Source organism: Mercenaria mercenaria, chromosome 1, assembly GCF_021730395.1.
Source record: "Mercenaria mercenaria strain notata chromosome 1, MADL_Memer_1, whole genome shotgun sequence".
Lineage (NCBI taxonomy): Eukaryota > Metazoa > Mollusca > Bivalvia > Venerida > Veneridae > Mercenaria > Mercenaria mercenaria.
The window spans coordinates 31,144,815-31,164,702 of record NC_069361.1 but is presented as its reverse complement, the minus strand read 5'-3'; the positions used below and the strand labels follow the sequence as shown (position 1 = coordinate 31,164,702).

General features: G+C 35.0%; 2 protein-coding genes across 2 annotated transcripts in view; one reads left to right on the top strand and one right to left on the bottom strand.

Annotated features, from left to right (window-relative positions):
• LOC128557024 (uncharacterized) overlaps positions 1-12,283 on the bottom strand; it is a 26,088-nt gene extending 13,805 nt beyond the window's left edge. The window contains exon 1 of the mRNA XM_053543449.1: positions 12,257-12,283. Within this exon, the coding sequence (XP_053399424.1) occupies positions 12,257-12,268 (12 nt within the window). The 5' untranslated portion in view covers positions 12,269-12,283. The remainder of the gene's footprint in view (positions 1-12,256) is intronic.
• Positions 1-19,888, top strand: part of LOC128557022 (putative E3 ubiquitin-protein ligase UBR7) — a 23,385-nt gene extending 3,497 nt beyond the window's left edge. The window contains exons 2-10 of the mRNA XM_053543448.1: positions 6,913-7,046; positions 7,357-7,417; positions 9,424-9,519; positions 12,823-12,876; positions 13,191-13,293; positions 15,167-15,351; positions 17,607-17,741; positions 18,446-18,611; positions 19,505-19,888. Of these exons, the coding sequence (XP_053399423.1) occupies positions 6,913-7,046; positions 7,357-7,417; positions 9,424-9,519; positions 12,823-12,876; positions 13,191-13,293; positions 15,167-15,351; positions 17,607-17,741; positions 18,446-18,611; positions 19,505-19,662 (1,092 nt within the window). The 3' untranslated portion in view covers positions 19,663-19,888. The remainder of the gene's footprint in view (positions 1-6,912; positions 7,047-7,356; positions 7,418-9,423; positions 9,520-12,822; positions 12,877-13,190; positions 13,294-15,166; positions 15,352-17,606; positions 17,742-18,445; positions 18,612-19,504) is intronic.

Here is a 19,888-nt window from a genome sequence, read left to right as displayed (position 1 = left end):
TATTTCTGATTTACCAATAAGAACTGAAATTTAAAAAAAAAATGCATTTAAAATCAGTAAAATACATTATTTTGTGACATTTTTTCTTAAAAACAGTGTGTGTAAAAAAAAATGTCAAAATTTGTTGAAATCTTCAGCAAAATGAATCAGTTTCATAATGAATTTTACTTTCATATAAAGAGCTCATGCAAAAACATAAAAAAAGACTAATGAGTATATATATAAAGTAAAACTTTGCCAAACATTATCTATAAGCACATTTAAAGTGTTGGGGGACAGACATTACATTTTTGTACTAAAACTACATGTTGAAAAAAGTAAGTAGAGTTTTAGTCTTCTGTCTTCTTGAAATTTATAGTGTTGTAATTTAAAGGTTTTAACATCATATCCAGAAAACTTTGCCCCTCTTTTGTCCCTTAGTAATTACAAAAACTTTTTGAATGCTACCATAAACACTTGATCCCCCTCCCCGACCCCTAGTGCCCTACTGTATATTTCTTATCTTTTATATTTTCTCTTATATTTTCATCTACACAATAAAGGGTCATAAGATGCATCATAATCATTCCTTAATTAAAACAACATAATTAATTAGTGAACTTCTGAGATGGCAACAACATGCCATAAAACACAGGTGGCCATAGAAGATCACAAAATCACACTTTCTCAACAGGGTGCCAATATACAAGGGACCATAAAACCCCTAAACTGGATCTTAATTGATCATTATGGAATCTTTACCTAAAACAACACTCTTTGATATAAGTGTTATAAACCAGTGTATTGTATAAAATTAAAACCCCTAGTAAGGATATATTTTGCCTTTTTTGCCAAGGACTTCCCCCTTTAAAAAAAGCATAATTATATTAAATTAAACCATGAAAAATAAAAGACTGGTACAAGTATACAAAAAAAATAAATAAAAAAAATTGTTGAAGTGTTATATTTTTTCAATCATAGACAGAACATTATTATGTTATCATTATTTCATTTTGTACCATTAACACAGCACTGATAGAAAGCTAAACTGATACAGTAATGTTATGGTCATCTACATTTAATATGCTTGTATTCTACTGGAAGGTTGTTAGATATGGATTAGTTTTATGGGAATGCTTGTACTGCATGTATGTTTTTTTCTTTGAAACAGAACAGTATTTGCATATATAAATTATGATAATATGCAGTGAAGAATTGATTGTAAAGCTGATTTTGACAAATACTGCTTAATACTAGTAGAGTACTTTTTGCAAATTAGTAAAAATGAAATACTTCAATCTCGCTCGCTTTTTAACTGCTATTGAAATGAATGTCCGTAATGAATTTCCTTTATCATTTAGTAAAATCATTTACTATATTTATAGACATATTACCTATTGAAATGACACAAATGTTCCCTTAGTTAAGAAATTTGAATTTCAGAGTAATTTGTGTTCCAAAGTAATTATAAAAGCTGAACCAGTCATTTTATGTAATGTCCGTCCCCCGTTTCCGGCACTATTTATTTATGATATTTTCTGCTTAAATGTAATATAAATAAGAGTATTTATGTTTCTACTTTGTGGTTTGTATTAATTAATTGCTTTAAAGGTGTTTTCCTGCTGTAAATGTTCCATTTTCCAAATTTTATATTAAAGTGAATTTTACGATTAACAGAAAATAATCGTAATTTCAAAGAAATTAGCTATTTTTTAAAAAAAATGGAAAAACAAAGAGTTAAGGCTTATATTTTCTTGATCTGTGACCTCAAACTATTAGAAAATACACATAAAAGAAGTCGTTTTGTATAAAACATTCACAGTAGGAATCTAATTTAAATGAAGGTGTAATGTCCGTCCCCAACCCGACATGGCAACTTAAATCCACTTTTTTGAAAAAAAATCCCAAAAAGTTATCTATTTGGGTACTGATCCTTGTGCACAACATGTTGAAGTGTAGAAAAACGGTAGTTTTCAAGGCAAAGTATAAACTTTATTTTTTGACTTAGATGCTAACCCAATTGGGCACTTTACTGTGCACCAAGCCGATATAATATTAGGAATAAAAATTTCAAGATCTTGTGCAACACATTTATTTTTAAACGCTCGAAAACTGTTAATAATAAGTTGGAAAGGCAGATACAACATAACCGTGGATGCATTGGTCGGGAGGGCTAAGATACTTTCCTACGCCCACGGACACTGACGGAGGTGAAGCCCCGCCCCAGGTTTGAATCCTAGCTACTCCCACTGCGGTGTGTTCTTTGGCAAGGCACTTTATCTCGATTGCCTCAGTTGACTCAGATGTTAATGGGTACCAGCAAATTGCTGGGGGTAAGTTATAATTGGTTTTAACTGTTGTTAAAATAGGGCCGCTCTAGCTAAAAAAAAAATGACGTTCAGATTGTTTTATATTTGTGACTGGCAATATAAACGTCAAAGCTTTGAAGCCAATGAAGGACCAAAATAATGGAGGATGAATCACAGTACACAGTCAAGTCAAGTTATTGGTTTTATCGCTTACGCATATTGGGCATGTATACACGGTAAAGTTAATCGTGTACAATACGTAATAAGTATAGTATGTGTGAGAGTGTGTTACCAGGATATATCAGAGCTAGGGGTACATCGAGGGTATTTTTCTCTGCACATATCGTCGAGGCCGGTAGGCCGAGACAAATATGTGAAGAGAAAAATAACGAGATGTACCCCTAGCTCTGATATATCCTGGTAACACACGAGCACTACATATTATAACTGTTTTATCGCATAGTTTATCATTAAAATTTATATATCATTTTCATTTAAATTTGTTTATTATTATTTTTACTATTTTGATTCCCTTTCTGCGCCTCGCTGACTGAAACACTAAAACTTCTGATTTAGAAAATGTGTTCCCCAGATAAAAGTACCCAACAAATTTCTGCATTGGTTTTAAATCTTTGCATTTCATTGGCCAGACATATTGTAAAACTTGTTGTTTTGTTTGTAAAAAAAATCAAAGAAAAAGAAACATTTGAGAAATCTCAGAATTTCATATATTTCATGTTTTAACTATCAATTTTTTGAAATATTCTAGTTTATTTATTCTTTTACTTTATAAATGTAGGTGTTTGTGACAATTCTTTCTCTGTGAACTGTAAATTGGAGCTAAAATCATCTTTTCTTTGAAAGGAAAAAATTATACTCCCTTGATAGGACCTCAATAGAGAAAAAGTGTTCCGATATATATCGGAACAGTTTTACTGTGCTGATATATATTGGAACACTTTTTTTCTTATGAAACTCCATAAAGATTTCCGTGTTGATATATATCGCAACAGTTTTGTAAGATATCAGCACAGTTTTGTAGTAATAATGTGTGTTACTATGTATAACATGCTGCAAAGATCAAAGGAAAATTGCCGCACTATGCGATAAATACATAGGTTTAAATCACCAGAAAATTCATAATCTTGGTTATTATTTGATAATTTTTACATAAATCAATGAGGAATTGAATCCCCTTTTGATAATTTAAGTTTTATTTGAATTTATGGCCAATTTGTGAAATAATTGCCATTTAAACCTATAGCATGTAAAGCATCAGCAGCTATGAACATTTCATCGGAAATTGCTTCAACTATTTTGGTCTTTTGAGTGTTTTGAGGCTAGTGGGGATATTGCCCATATGAAAAAATATCTCAATATTTCCTAGGATCGCGTCAAATTAGTTGGAATAAAGGTCGCTCAAAATGTTAATTGTTTCACAATATTATGTTACATTTGTAATCGTTTCATAAAGCGACAGTATATAAAATTTACCTTTACCTTTAAGATTATATAAGATAAGATAATCTTTATTTAGCATCTGTTATAACAAACATGTAAACATTAGCTAATATAAGCTAGTTTCTGACATATCATGATTATCCTATAAGCTTTGAGCTTTTTTAACGAACTACAAGCGGACAGACCATTAGCAATGCTTCACTCCTACTTCTTCAATTAGAAATATCATAGATAAGCAGGGTTCTCGGAAACACCGAAATCGGCGTCCCTGTACGCATAATTGGTCCCGGTATACGCGTGTTTATTGCAGCTTGGGAGTCCCCGGATGCACGTTTCTGAAGTGAGACGCAATGAAAATTAATTGATTACATAAACCTGTGAATACACAAGGTTTGACTGGAGAGCAAAATATGTGGGCGGAGTCACTCGCTTGTCACCGATAGCCGCGTATAGCCAATTAGTACAATACAGTACACCGAGAGATAAGCTGCATATGTATAATTAACTCGAATGTATACATGATTGTGATTGTCGGCGTGATTGCATAGGTGACAATTTCTAATTGTTATTAAAAAATAACGACGGATTACGTAGTGTTTGGAGTAACTCCGATTGTTTTCTCACGTACTAATTACAAGGCAGTTTTAAAGAACTTTTTTAGAAGAAGTGATAATTAGGAATGAATGTCCGAGTAATTTTAAGATGCTGTCGATGCCAGTCTTAGTAACGTGATTATTTTTCTGCAAAATCGATGATGTTACTGAAGAAGCATTTATTAATATGTTGATCATAGACATACTGTGCATTCTTAATGTATTTAGACCGAATGTTTTAACTTTAATAAGTATTAAAATAAAAGCAGTAATTGTTCATGTATTTTCTTTTCACTTTATGTTTATATACGTTTCCATTTTGAAATAAAAAGGTAAAGATAAAATTATCACCAGGAATTTTGTCTAACTTGATATTTTTACAAGGGGAATTTTGTCCACCTTGATAATTTCACAGGGGGATTTTGTCCAGGAAGATCAGAAACAGCAGGGATGGGGCGGAGAGTGGGGGGGGGTGTTGTGCAGGGGGGATTTTGTCCTACATTAGTTTTTGACTACATTTTACCTATTTTACCTTTAGGCCATACCAAATTGATTAGTAGTTCTTCGGAAAATTTTCAAAAAAAATAGGAGCGAGCGAGCGAAATTTTTTTTTTTTTTTTTTTTCTCAATTTTGATTTTTTCAGAGGCGGGTTGCTTTTACATGGAGCGAGCGGGTATTTTTTTTTTTTTTTTGCAGTTATGATTATACATGAAGTTAACATTTCTTTAAGAATAACACAGAACTTAAACATTTACAGTGTGACTAAGACAGTAGATAGCTTTTCTGTATGTTTTAAAGACTACATGAATGGTTTTGCAAATAAATTCTTGCTAAAACTCACTGAATCACTTTGTTTTTATTTTGTATTTATAATTACTGAGGGACGAGTGTCTTATTTTTAATTTTGATTGTTCTACATTAATCTGAAACGGTAGAGGTGAGGGGAAAGTAATAAATCACTTGACCAATGAGACCAAACGGAGTTGGGCACACAAATGCTCCGACATTGCTCGAATCCATTGGAATAATTTCTTAACAGATAAGCTTAGCTTAAGTTTTTGTGGTAGAGGTTCATTTCAGTCAAAAATGATAACAGACGGACAAAAAATGATCCCAATATGGCCACTCTTTAAAAGTGTTATTTGTTGTGCTTTGATTGACCAAGAAATTTTGAGTTGGGAAGGTCTGTTTTTCAGATTCTTTCTTTCAATCAATTCACAGCCAATTAATATACAAACAGGGAAAATTGGGGTTACAATACGACAGAAATTATTTTTTATATCTACACAACTTATTTGAAAAGCTAAACATTTTTTAAAAATGAATATATGCATTTTGATAGAATATCTGACTGCCGTACTAAAGAAAGTACGTTCAAAACGATTTGGGCCCCGAGACAATTATAAATGTGATGGATCAGTCAGGATCTGTGAACAAACTTTTTTTTCAAGAAAGCACTGGCTTTGGCTCTAGATCTAAAATATTTAACTAAACACACTGATAACAAATGGTTTGAAAACTTTATCTGAACAATATTTCTATGTTTAATCCAAATATTTTCAATTTGAATCCCCGTGGCCGTGCACGTCTACAAGTCGGGCTTTGTTCTTTTCACTGTATAATTTGAACAATCGTAGAACGTGCATACTTCATCACCTACCGGCACATCGAAGGTCATGTGTGGCACTAGCACAGACACTCCAGGTTTAAAACAAATGATGAACAACACCATAATTCCTGACTTTTTGAGTTTGTGTCATCAGCTACATGTATTACGAACGCATGGATTCCGATCAATATCACTTTGACGCATTAAAACAGCGATAAAACCTGTTTATCGTTATCATTCCGGACCGCGTAATCAGAAAAAAAAAAAAAATTCGGCGATTTTTATGTACGTGCGGGCGGGTGATTTTTTTTTTCTTTTTCTCGGGAATGAAATCATTGATGCGGTAGTTCCGACGAACGACAAATCAATTTGGTATGGCCTTACCTTTTCATCGCACCTTAACAATATTTGGGTGAAGAATTGTGATTACAAAATGTCTGTCGGTCTACACTTAATTTGACAGTACAATAGAGGCCTGTGTTTTGACGAAACATTTAAGTCTGTTCGTGACAGTCTAGTCAGTAGTTGGGACTGCAACTTTTTCAGCTTTGGGAGTCCCAGGACTGCAACTTGAAATTGTTAGTGAGAACCCTGGATAAGATAGGTAGCACTTTAGCTAGAGGTCTTGTAACAGAACATCAAGACTGAGTCAAGAGTTCTGACTCTGGGTGTTGAGTTCTGGTTACTGGACAGAATTTCTATTCATGCTAAAATCTGCGTAATTCACGTATAAATAATCATGTGCATTCAAATTTTGAAAATCCTCCGGTAAAATGCACATGTAAAAATCTGACAGAAAATACACAATGCTAGTCCACAATAAAGCAAAATTAAAAAATTTGTCTTTCTGTTGGAAAAATGTCCTGATGACCCCAGCATGTTTAAATGTATCTATTGTTTTTAAAATCAACACTATTTGGTCAACGAGGATACCCTATTACAAGCTGTTATTATTTTCAGGGCTATGTTGGAAGGCAAGCATTGTATGCATGTGCAACTTGTGAGACCAAAGACAAGGGACCAGCTGGTGTTTGTCTCGCTTGTAGCTATGCTTGTCATGAAGGTCATGATCTTTATGAACTCTACACTAAAAGGTACATAACAGTACTTGATTAGATTTGTAGCTTTCAGTTTGTTTGTTTGTTTGTTACATGAGTCCAGCAACCTATCATCAGATTGATAGCTTGAGTAGTAATGAAATTAGATATTTTCCAAGGGGGACAAGACAGTAAGTTCGGCAGCTTCTTTGTCTTTTAGCAGTTGTAAGATAAAGGATTTGCTCTCACCTTTTTTTCCATTCATACACAGAATTTAATTAATGAAGCCTTTATTTAGTTAAATAATTTGATATTATCATGGTAAAATATAGTTAAAAAGATATAAAATGCATGTTTTCATTTGCAGGTACTTCTGTTGTGACTGTGGAAATAGCAAGTTCACAGATATGAAGTGCAAACTTCTGCCTGTAAGTATTTTTAATGAGGAACATTAGCTTATTACTTCCCTTGAAAAGTTGTATGATTAAGTGCAAGGATAACCAAATATTACATTGGTCCCTTTCAGTTGTATTCCTCTGACTTTTTCGTTACAACCTTTATCCAAGATGTTGCGGTTTGTCAAAATAAATATGCTTTTTATGTGTAGGTTTCTAAATAAAAATGATTAATCAAATCAAAATTTAACAGAGGGCCACTACAAGAAAACCTGTCCTTAATCATTTTCATATCCAGTGAAATTTAGTATAGATATATTGCCATGAGTGGTGGGGGGTTATAGGAATGATCTGTCTGTCCGTCCTTCTGTCTGTCAGTAACAGTTGTGTCTGCTCTATATAACTAAAACCCCTTGAAGGATTTTCATGAAACTTGGGTCAAATGATCACCTCAAGACAATGTGCAGAATGCATGAGTCAGCCATGTTGGCTCAATGTCAAGGTCACAACTCGCAGTCAAATGTTTGAGCCGTCCATTTTGTGTCAGCTCTGTATCTGCTAAACCCCTTGAAGCATTTTCATGAAACTTGGGTCAAATGATCACCTCAAGACAATGTGCAGAATGCATGAGTCAGCCACGTTGGCTCAATGTCAAGGTCACAACTCGCAGTCAAATGTTTGAGCCGTCCATTTTGTGTCAGCTCTGTATCTGCTAAACCCATTGAAGCATTTTCATGAAACTTGGTTCAAATGATCACCTCTTCAAGATAATGTGCAGAACTAATGTGTTAGCCATGTTGGTTCAAAGTCAAGGTCACAACTCCAGGTCAAATTCATTGATGTTGTCATCCATGGAGTATAAAACATACTTAACAAAGTCAGTGCTTCCACCCAATTCCATCAACCCTTTCACTATCCATAAGTGCGGCAAGGGATATAGCTGTCTTTCAGAGTGCCTTGTTTGCATTTAAAATTTATAAGTTTATAATAATTCAGTTAGGCCTGTATTTAATATATTTCTAAGCAGTTAATCAGTACATGAATCTTATGAAAAGCTCCAACCATTACTTAAGTTGGAAACCACCATCCCTGTGATGTGTAAATCTTGATTATATCAACCATAAAGTGAAATGAAACTTTATAACTATAATGTTAGACACTACCCAAATAATTTTCCATAAATGACAACTTACAGTTTTGACCTTATTAATGAAATATATCTACATTTAATGTTTCAGCAGGTCATGACATTGTGTAGATCAGCTTAAAGTCTCTATAAACAGGACTTCAGTAACATTCAATTTTGTACATATTGGTGTCAAAACACATTTTGAGCATTTCCATCATTATGAAGGTGTTACTTGGAGTGTCTTTTTGTATTGAATTTATTGTAACAAGTTAAATAAAATAACAAAATGTGAGGCTCAAGTTTAATAAATTCAGTGTGGAAAGACACAAATTATTTATGTAATATTCTTTTAATCACATGATAGCTTTTCCTACTGAAACCTCAAAATTTCTCCTTTCTTTACATGTTATTGACCAAGTTGATTCGGCCAACATCTTCCATGTTTAAAATGACGTCAGCGTCGAAACTGTATTACACTAGTGTAATACCAAAATTATGTAATGGCTGTTTCACACTCCACACGTCAGACGTTGGATAAACATTTTTATGCACATAAATAAACTGTAATATACAAATGTATGTTTCCATACACATACTTTCTATAAATCGTTATCGCATATTATCTAACACGAAATAAGTAGAAAAACACAAGAATTAAATTTAGACTTGCAGTCTCAAAGTTGAAGGTTTAAGGTTAAAGCTCTGCCTGATGAATGACTGAAGAAAGCATTTGTAACATCATTTATTTTCCACCTCTGATTTGTGTGTGGAAGTTGCCAGAATATTTTAACAGTGAGCTTAGGAATCCAGATACTCTGGTTAGGTGAACTGACTGCCAAATTCAGTTGAAACACTGTTACAAAATAACATTAAACAAAAACAAAACATAGTATTATGATTTTGCTTACAGGATAAAGAAGACCATAACATAAAGAATCAGTATAACCAGAATTTCAAGGGACTGTACTGTGTCTGTGAGAGACCCTATCCTGACCCAGAAGATGAGGTGAGTACTTAGCAATTTTATCACAGCAAAGTAGATGTGATCAGTATATTAGCAGGGTTTTTAGCCCACCATCATCAGATGGTGGGCTATTAAAATCACTCTGCGTCCATGGTCCGTCCGTCCGTCATTCCGTCCGTCCGTCCGTCCGTCCGTTAACAATTTCTCGTTATCGCATCTCCTCAGAAACTACTGGGGGGATTTTGACCAAACTTTGTCAGAATGATGTATTGGTACCCTAGTTGTGTCCCCCTGAAAATCAGACTGGTTCAACAATTTATGACTGAGTTATGGCCCTTTGTTTATTTCTATATTTTACATAGATTTATATAGGGAAAAGCTTTGAAAACCTTCTTGTCCAAAACCACAGAGCCTAGGGCTTTGATATTTGGTTTGAAGCATCATCTAGTGGTCCTCTACCAAGATGATTCAAATTATTTCTCTAGGGTGAAATATGGCCCCGCCCTGGGGGTCACGTGGTTTATATAGACTTATATAGGGAAAAACTTTGAATAACCTCTTGTCCAAAACCACAGGGCCTAGGGCTTTGATATTTTGTATGTGACATCATCTAGTGGTCTTCAACTAAGATTGTTCAAATTATACCCCTAGGGTCAAATATGGCCCCGCTATGGGGGTCTTATGGTTTACATAGAAATATATAAGGAAAAACTTTGAAAATCTTCTTGTCCAAACCACAAAGCCTAGGGTTTTGATACTTGTAATGTAGCATAATCTAGTGGTTTTCTACCAAGTTTGTTCAAATTATCCCCCTAGGGTCAAAAATGGCCCCGCCCCGGTGGTCACATGGTTCATATAGACTTATATCTAGGGAAAAGCTTTTAAAATGTTCTTGGTCAATAACTACAACATTCAAATTTGGACCACATGTATATTTTTGAGTGGCAAGATGAACCTTGACATGAGTTGACCTTGATTTTGACCTATTGACCTACTTTCACATTTCTGTAGCTACAGCCTTCAAATTTGGACCACATGTATATTTTTGAGCGGCAAGATGAACCTTGACATGAGTTGACCTTGATTTTGACCTAGTGACCTACTTTCACATTTCTGTAGCTACAGCCTTCAAATTTGGACCACATGCATAGTTTTGTGCACTGGAAAAAACTTTGACCTTGTTTTTGACCTAGTGACCTACTTTCACATTTTTGAAGGTACAGGCGTCAAATTTGGACCATATGCATAGTTCCATGTTTCAGAATGAAATTTGACATTGATTTTGACCTAGTGACCTACTTTCACATTTCTCAAGCTACAGCCTTCAAATTTGGACCACATGCATAGTTTTGTGTACCGAAAAAACTTTGACCTTCACATTGACCTAGTGACCTGCTTTCACCTTTTTGAAGGTACAGGCTTCAAATTTGGACCACATGCATAGTTTTGTATTCCGAAATAAAATTTGACCTTGATTTTGACCTAGTGACCTACTTTTACATTTTTCGAGCTATAGCCTTCAAATTTGGACCACTTGCATAGTTTTGTATACTGAAATGAACTTTGACCTTTACATTGACCTAGTGACCTATTTTCACATTTTTGAAGGTACAGGCTTCAAATTTGGACCACATGCATAGTTTTGTATTCCGAAATTAAATTTGACCTTGATTTTGACCTAGTGACCTACTTTGCATTTCTCATTTACAGCCTTCAAATTTGGACCACTTGCTTTAGTTTTGTGTACCGAAATGAACTTTGACCTTAAGATTGACCTGGTGCCCTACTTTCACATTTCTGTAGCTACAGGCTTCAAATTTAGACCACATGCATAGATTGGGTGTACCGAAACAAACTTTGACCTTGACATTGACCTAGTGACCTACTTGATATTTCTCAAGCTACAGCTTTCGAATTTGGACCACATGCACACTGTTGTGTATGGAAATGAAATTTGACCTTGAGCTAGTCAGTAAGTCTTGAAATTTGGAACACTCAAAAATGGCACATTGGTGGGCGCCAAGATCACTCTGTGATCTCTTGTTTCTTTCTGATTTGGGAACATAGCCGATACCCCCAATATTGGGAATTTTGACGCATAAATGTTCCAAATTGGGAAATATTAAGTCCCATAGGATATAGTAAGGATGTGTTTAAGTACTTTCTTATACACTTGTTTTACATTGTACAACCTCTTTAACATACTGCTATTACAATATTGTCCATAATTTGGTCAATGTTTGTACAGTTTTGATGAAATTTTTTTTCAGAATGTAGATTGGGAATTTTTGCACTCATTTTGGGAAAAATACATACTTTTTGGCTTTGGGAATATAGCCCAATAACGGCTATAAAAACGACCGAAAAAAATTCCTGATTACAGGGCAACTGTTTGTCTGGTACACATTAGGCAACATTGGTTCTTGAAAATACATGTTGAAAATCTTAAGAATAATCTTATAATTCTGACAGTGGAATTTTATAGAGTTGCAGGAGAAAAATTGTCGTCTTGTTTAAAGACCTCTAAAAATCACAAATGTATGATTTTTGAGAGGTTGTTTGTTGAGGAACTTTCATACTACTCCTTTTTTTCTGATATTCACATATTCATTTAACAGTCAAAAAAAATAAGCAGATCTTAATTTGGTATAATCCTTACTACTAATATTATTATTGATAAAGTTTGCATAAAATTTAGTTACATGGTATTGTTTCAATTGTTTTCAATTTAAATTGTTCATTTAATTAAGTAAATGAGAGAAGAAAACTTAGTGTCTACCTTGTTTTCCATTTTGAATACATGAAGAAAGTAGATAGCAAAGGATTTTAACAATATTCAAAGTCACTGACAACTGTTTATCTGATTATAATAATATATTCCTAAACATGACCTATGTTCACTTAAAACGAACTTGGTACCAATTAAATCAATGATGCTGATAATGCACATATTAAAATGTGTTTGTGTGTAAATTACTGGTTGATATGCAAGTAACAAAAGTTATGTCCCCTCTGTCAGTAGCTTTGTTTCTACCAGACTGCAAGGCATTGTTTATTTTAAGGAAAGGCCATGATTAATCTTTAGCCTGCTGATGGCTTGTGATTCTGCCTTTGCGACCAGTGCAGACCAGAACAGTCTGCACTGTTTGCCGTTCAGACAGTAAATTTTCAGTGAACACCCCATTGAATAATACAAATGTAAGTAGCACTGCCCAAATTGAAAAATGGACCAGTCCATTTTAGACATTTGGCAGGGTAAGGGTTAAAGTCTGTGCAAGGTCTTGCAAAAAAATTATAGAAATGGTTTTGTTTGGTTTCTAACAGTCTGTTGATTTCCATTTTCAGATAGATGATGAGATGATACAATGTATAGTTTGTGAAGACTGGTATCATGGAAGAGTGAGTAATATTTTATGATTTATTAGATAGATTATCATATGCATTACAAAAGAGCTACGTCCTTTGGAAATAATTAGAAACAAGCTATTGTCTTTACAGAATTTTGTGATTTATTCTTCTTTGACAGTGTTGTATGTTGTTGAGTAATTAATTCTATAGCTTTTAAACATAAAAGAATGACACTAATATGAAGTATTATTCTTTATAATTCAGTAATTCTTAGATAATACAAATTGACTTTCAAGCTTTGTTAAATACTGGTATTGATCATAGAGTAGAAGTGTTTTCATTGTGCAGCTATTTCTTTTTTGTAGCATCTAGGAGACTGCAAACCTCCCAGTAACTTTCAGGAGATGATCTGTCGAGGTTGTATGAGTAAACATGAGTTTTTGTGGGCCTATAATATACACAGTAAAGGTACATCAATCAGCTGTATATTACATTGCCTTATTCTTGGTTAAGGTAAAAATTGTTACACTGCAGTTAATATAGTATGCTGCATATACAAAAGAAATATTCTGTGAATGCTTTATTGTATATATTTTCATTTTATTTTCTTGTGAAAACTCAAATACCAGTTATTAGCTAATTGTACAGAATGTAATGTAAGATCAAAATATCTATCATTGAGTAAACATCAGATACAGTATTTTCAGGATTGGCAAAGCTGTGAGTAAAACTGTAAAACCAGTTGTTGACTGGTGAAATATATTTCATTTTACTTCTGAAAAAACAGATTTCATGTCTTCTCCCTTTTTAATTAGAACATATACTGAGCAAAACAGCCAACATGCTATTTGTTACTTTGCAGTATCTTTTGAAAAACTGCAAATTACTTTTCTTGAAATTTAGCATAAGCTTGGGGTAATATATTTTTTATAACATTTCAAAATTTTAACAAAATAAAGTCGTAATATAAACTTACTAGTTTTACTATGCATTTTTGAAAACTTTGAAGTCACAAAAATACACTAAAATATCTGTGCTAATTTACAAACTAGCAAACAAAAAATTATGAAGAAAGAAAATTGTAAAAAGAACATTTAACATTGATGTGATATTTAACCACTTCAGCAGGAAAAAAGTCTGCACCTCCTGGCATTCACTCATTTTCCCCCAAAAAAAAAATGCAGCTTTAAGATGTATTTTTGTGACTTTTCAAAGAAGCATGTGGTAGTAAAATGAAGATATTATACCAGATTTTTATCTTTCAGTGATTGGGTATTTTTGAAATTTAAATATGTCCTTAACAACATACTGATCTGGATGTTTCCTTAACTAATTTGTAATATATAGACAAAATAGTTGACTGGTTAGGTATTTTGTTCAGTATTTTGATATTTTTCAATTATACGCTCAAAGAATTTAATAAATCAGCTGTTTCTTATGTCATCAACACTGCTGATAACCAACATTTACATTACAGATGTTTTATAAGTGCGGGATAATTAGATTTTTTTGAATTACTTCCCTTTTATGTTACTATAAATAGCTTATTTTGAAACTTTTTTATTATTAGCCGTAGGGAAAAACCGAGACCACCTTTCTGTGGTACAACATAGATGGTACCTCCAATTTTAAGGTGTATTTTTACATACCTGTACCTGATGAGGATTTTTTTGTAGATTTTGAATATTTTTTTGTGGACTTGGATTTGTTTTTTGAAGTTTTCCTTTTGTTGTTCCAGTCCTTTGGGGCTACAACAGTCAAGTTCTTAAAATTTTGCTCCCATCCTATGATGTAAGCCTTCGGGTGTATATTGCCCCGCTTGGCGGCGCTCTTGTTAAATTATTGGGCTTGAATGTGTACCACAGTAAGACGACATGTCGCGCGCAAGACCCAGGTCTGTAGCTCAAAGGTCAAGGTCACACTTAGACGTTGAAGGTCATATTTCATGATAGTGCATTGATGGGCATGTCCGGTCCATATCTTTGTCATTCATGCATGGATTTTAAAATTATTGGGCATGAATGTGTACCACAGTAAGACGACGTGTCGCGCGCAAGACCCAGGTCCGTAGCTCAAGTCAAGGTCACACTTAGACGTTAAAGGCCATATTTCATGATAGTGCAATGATGGGCATGTCCGGTCCATATCTTTGTCATTCATGCATGGATTTTAAAATAACTACGCATGAATGTGTGGCACAGTAAGACGACGTGTCACGCGCAAGACCCAGGTCCGTAGGTCGAAGGTCCTAAACTCTAACATCGGCCATAACTATTCATTCAAAGTACCATCCGGGGCATATGTCATCCTATGGAGACAGCTCTTGTTTGTTGTTATACAGAGATACTGGCACTCAAGTCTGACAGCAGTACTAGTGAGGTGACAGTGGATACTGGATCGAGCACAAGTGATGTGTCCGAAGATACAGCAGTTAAATCTGATAACAGTGATAAATCTGTAAATGGCGGCCAGGAGGAGAAAGTACTAGGGAGTGCCGAGACAAAACCTAATAACTGTGATAATAAGGTAAAATAAAATGTATGCTTATTTCAAAATTATTAGTCCCCTACTGGTTGAAAACCAGTTTCGGGGACTATAGGAATGCACTTTTCCGTCCGTCCGTCCGTTTGTCCGTCCGTCCGTCCGCAATTTCGTGTCCGGTCCATAACTCTGTCATCCATGAAGGGATTTTAATATTACTTGGCACAAATGTTCCCCATGATGAGACAACGTGTCGTGCGCAAAACCTGGACCCCTAGCTCAAAGGTCAAGGTCACAGTTGGAGGTCAAAGGTCAACAGGGCTTTTTTCCTGTCCGGTCCACAACTCTCCCATCCTTGAAGGGATTTTAGTTTTACTTGGCACAAATGTTCCCCATGATGAGATGATGTGTTCTGCGCAAATCCCGGACCCCTAGCTCAAAGGTCAAGGTCACAATTGGAGGTCAAAGGTCAACAAGGCTTTTTTCCTGTCTGGTCCATAACTCTCCCATCCATGAAGAGATTTTAATATTTCTTGGCACAAATGTTCTCCATGAGGAGACGACGTGTCGTGCGTAAAACCTGGACCCCTAGCTTAAAGGTCAAGGTCACAATTAGAGGTCAAAGGTCAACAAGGCTTTTTTCCTGTCCGGTCCATAACACTCCCATCTATGAAGGGATTTTAATATTACTTGGCACAAATGTACCTCATAATAAGACGATGTGTCATGCACAACTTTCAGACCCCTAGCTCAAAGGTCAAGGTCACACTTAGCAGTCAAATGTTAACATAGCATGAACAGGGTCTGTTTCGTGTCCGGTCCATAACTCTGACATTCATTAAGGATTTTAATATCACTTAGCACAAGTGTTCCCCATGATGAGACATGTGTCATGCGCAAACCCCGGGAAACCCCTAGCTCAAAGGTAAAGGGTCACAATTGGGGGTCAAAGGTCAACAGAGTTTTTTTCCTGTCCCGTCCATAACTCTGCCATCCATGAAGGGATTTTAATATTACTTGGCACAAATATTCCCCATGATGAGACAACATGTCATGCGCAAAGCCCAGACCCTTAGCTCAAAGGTCAAGGTCAAAATTGGAGGTCAAATGTCAATAAGGTTTTTTCCCTGTCCGATCCAGAACTCTGTCATTCATCAAGGGATTACAATATTACTTGGTATAAATGTTTCCCATGATGAGATGACGTGTCATGCGCAACACCAAGTACCCTAGCTTAAAGGTCAAGGTCATACTTTGAGATCAAAGGTCAAGATGATTTTTTTCCTGTCCGGTCTGTAACTTTGTCATGCAAAGCAGGATTTAGATATCAGTTGGCACAAATATTCCCCTGGATGAGACAACATGTCATGTGCAAGAACCAGGTCCCTAGGTCTAAGGTCAAGGTCATATTTAGAGGTCAAAGGTCAAATTCAAGAATGACTGTACAGAACACTTCTTCATGCATGGAGGGATTTGATTTAACTTGGACTAAATGTTCACCACCATGAGGCACCCTTGGTTTTAGAATTATGTCCCTTTTTTGTTACTATAAATAGATTTTATTGCAACTTTTTTATTACTGGCGGTAGAGAAAAATAGAGACCACTTTTCTGTCGTACAGCATGCATGTTACATCCAATTTTAAGGTGTATTTTGACCTATCTCTACCTGGTAAAGAGTTTCTTGTGGACTTATATTATATAGATTTTTTTTTTTTTTTTTTTTTTTTAAAGATTAATTTCCCTTTGTTGTTACTATAAATAACTTACATGATAACATTTTTATAATCAGCCAAAAAAATTCAATATTAAAACAACTGTGGGTTTTTATATATGCACATTTTAATCCAAGTGTGTTGTTATAACATATTGTATATGTAGTACAATATTGTTTATACATCATTGACAGATATCAGTTCATTATGTTATACTGCAGTAGAGAAAATTAGGTGCCTTCCAGTAGGGGACTTTGTATTGCATGGCAATACTTCATTCACTTGTTTATTCTGTCTTGGTGTTGTTGATGTTATTTGAAATGTTCATGGAGTGGTGCCAGACATTGAACCATAGAGCTGCAACTTGGTCATTATAATATCAGCGACTTTCCCGTACTTAAAATAACTGGATAGTGTTTGATATTGTCTCTTTAAAGGGTTTCAGTAAAAGGTCTTTAGAAATGCCTGCTCTTGGATTATTGCCTTGAGTGGACATTGTGTATATATATTAAAGTCTGCCAATCTTCTTAAAATCAAGTTTTTATTGTTGATAATTGTAAGCTCATTTCACTGCTGTTTCCTGCAGTGTGATACTGGTGCATCTGAAAAAGACCAGTGTTTGTTGAAGGACCTTCAGACAAGGGAGGTTACAATGAAGGAATCAGCAACTTTCTGGCCTGAGGGATTCAGATCTAAATTATGTGTCTGTATGTCATGTAAGGTAAGTTAATACTTCTTTTGAGCTTTCCTATGACATGTAACATGAACATAAGATCTGATGCTCCTTGCATTTTTGTCGAGCCCACTTGCAGCGAGCTCGACTTAGTTGTCACTTTTGGTGGGTCGGTGTATGTGTGCATCCGTCCAATTTTGTCTGGACCATAACTTTTACATACACGGACCTGTCTTGTTTATATTTGGCATGAATGTTTACCTCAGTGAGAAGGAGTGTCATGCACAAACCCCATGTTCCTATCTCCAGAGGTCAAGGTCGCAGTTGGAGGTCAAAGGTCTAATTGAAGTTTGTTCGGAGCATTTCTTCATGCGTTGTGGGATTTTGATGTAACTTGGCATGAGTGTTCACCACTATGAGACTGAGTGTCATGCGCAAGATCCCCATCCAAGGTCAAGGTCACACTTAGACAGCTGGCGGGCTAGACATTTTGCCTGTGGGCATACTTGTTGAATGCAAGATATTTAAAAAATATGTCACTGGAGACATTTCTCTGCTGTAGTCGATGCATTATATTTATTAGCAATACCTTATAGGTACTCCAGCTTTTGCAAACTAGAAATTTGTTATTTATGAAGAGAGAATGTATAATTAAATATTTTATGAAAGTAAATTAAAATCAGATTGTGATATTTGGTTCATAAAAGCTTGATATAACCACTGTAACAGCTCTTTACAATTTGAATGTTCAGGAAATGTACAAGGAGCAAGGTATAGAGTATCTGATAGATGAGAGTGATTCAGTGTCAGCCTATGAGAAAAGAGGGAAGGATAAAACTGCTCCGTCATCAGAGGCAGACCAGGAGAGACGGGTGCTGGAGGGCATGAATAGAGTACAACAGATTGAGATGGTCCAAGGTGAGATATATTTCAGTATTGTTTGGCAGTAATTAGCTGTTTGATCCAGTTAAAAAAGTTGAACACTGACGAGGAGAACCATGTAATAATGGCTTCTTAGGTATCTTTGGTTCATTCTTCAGTACGTATGTTAAAACACTTTAGTCACTGTCTTGTTTTCCCAGTTAGATAAGCTTATGCTGTCTTTACAGTAAGCTCAGATTAGGTGACTTCATGGCCCATTAGTTAAGGTCACTGACTTTGAATCACTTATCTCTTACTGCAATGGGTTTGAAACTTGCTTTGGATGTTCCATGAGGAAGCTGTCGAGCTGGCTTACAGACGGTTGATGGTTCATGGTGGTTCAACCCAGTTGGTCAACCATACCGGAAACAGTTCCAGGATGGGCACAAGTTTGACTCTATACCAAATAAAACGATCTATAATTAACAGTTATATTCCTTGAAAGTAAATATACACGTGTCGTACTCTAGCTTGTACACACCTGCATAGCTAGTAGCAGGTTACATCAAGAAGGCATTTGTCAGAATTGCTTTTTATATTCCTATGTTATTTTCAGATATACATTTAATTGTAAAAATTCATATTTCGAGGGCTTGGAGCGAAACTAGTCTAAGTATATATAGAAATAGAAGCAGATAGACTTGTTTTGCTCTGAGCTCTCAATTTTCATATGTATATCTGAACTTGGTACTGAACACTAACTTTTAAGAATATGAAGGTAACATGTGTACCATCTTTGAATTTTTCTTTCTGTATGAAATAAATTAAACAGTTAAGCTCATTTTGATACTGTAGTTCTTGGGTTTCAATTGAAGGTATGACTTGGTTTGATGAATTATATTTGGTAATGTAAGACTTATTGTGATTACTCTGATATAATTACTATTCAGGGTTCAATGACATGAAGTCTGCACTTAGTGACTACCTAAAGAAGTTTGCTGAGAATGGGAAAGTTGTGCGAGCTGAAGACATAAGGGAATTTTTCTCTCAGATGGAACAGAGGAAGCGCCAGAAAACTGATCATACTCCAGCCCATTTCTGTAGATAAACTGTTATCACACTTTGTTTGGAGATAATCAGAAGTTATATCCAGTAAAGAACGCATATTATAATTTTGTCTGTGATCTGACATTTCTGTTTGAATGGGTTGAAGATGTTTAAGTGGCTGAGATTCCAGGCTTACAATGTGTACTAGTGTGTAGGAGTAAATGAATGTATAGATTTTGTGAATTCCTTACTTTGCAAGCTTTTTGAGTCCGCTAAACGATGAAATC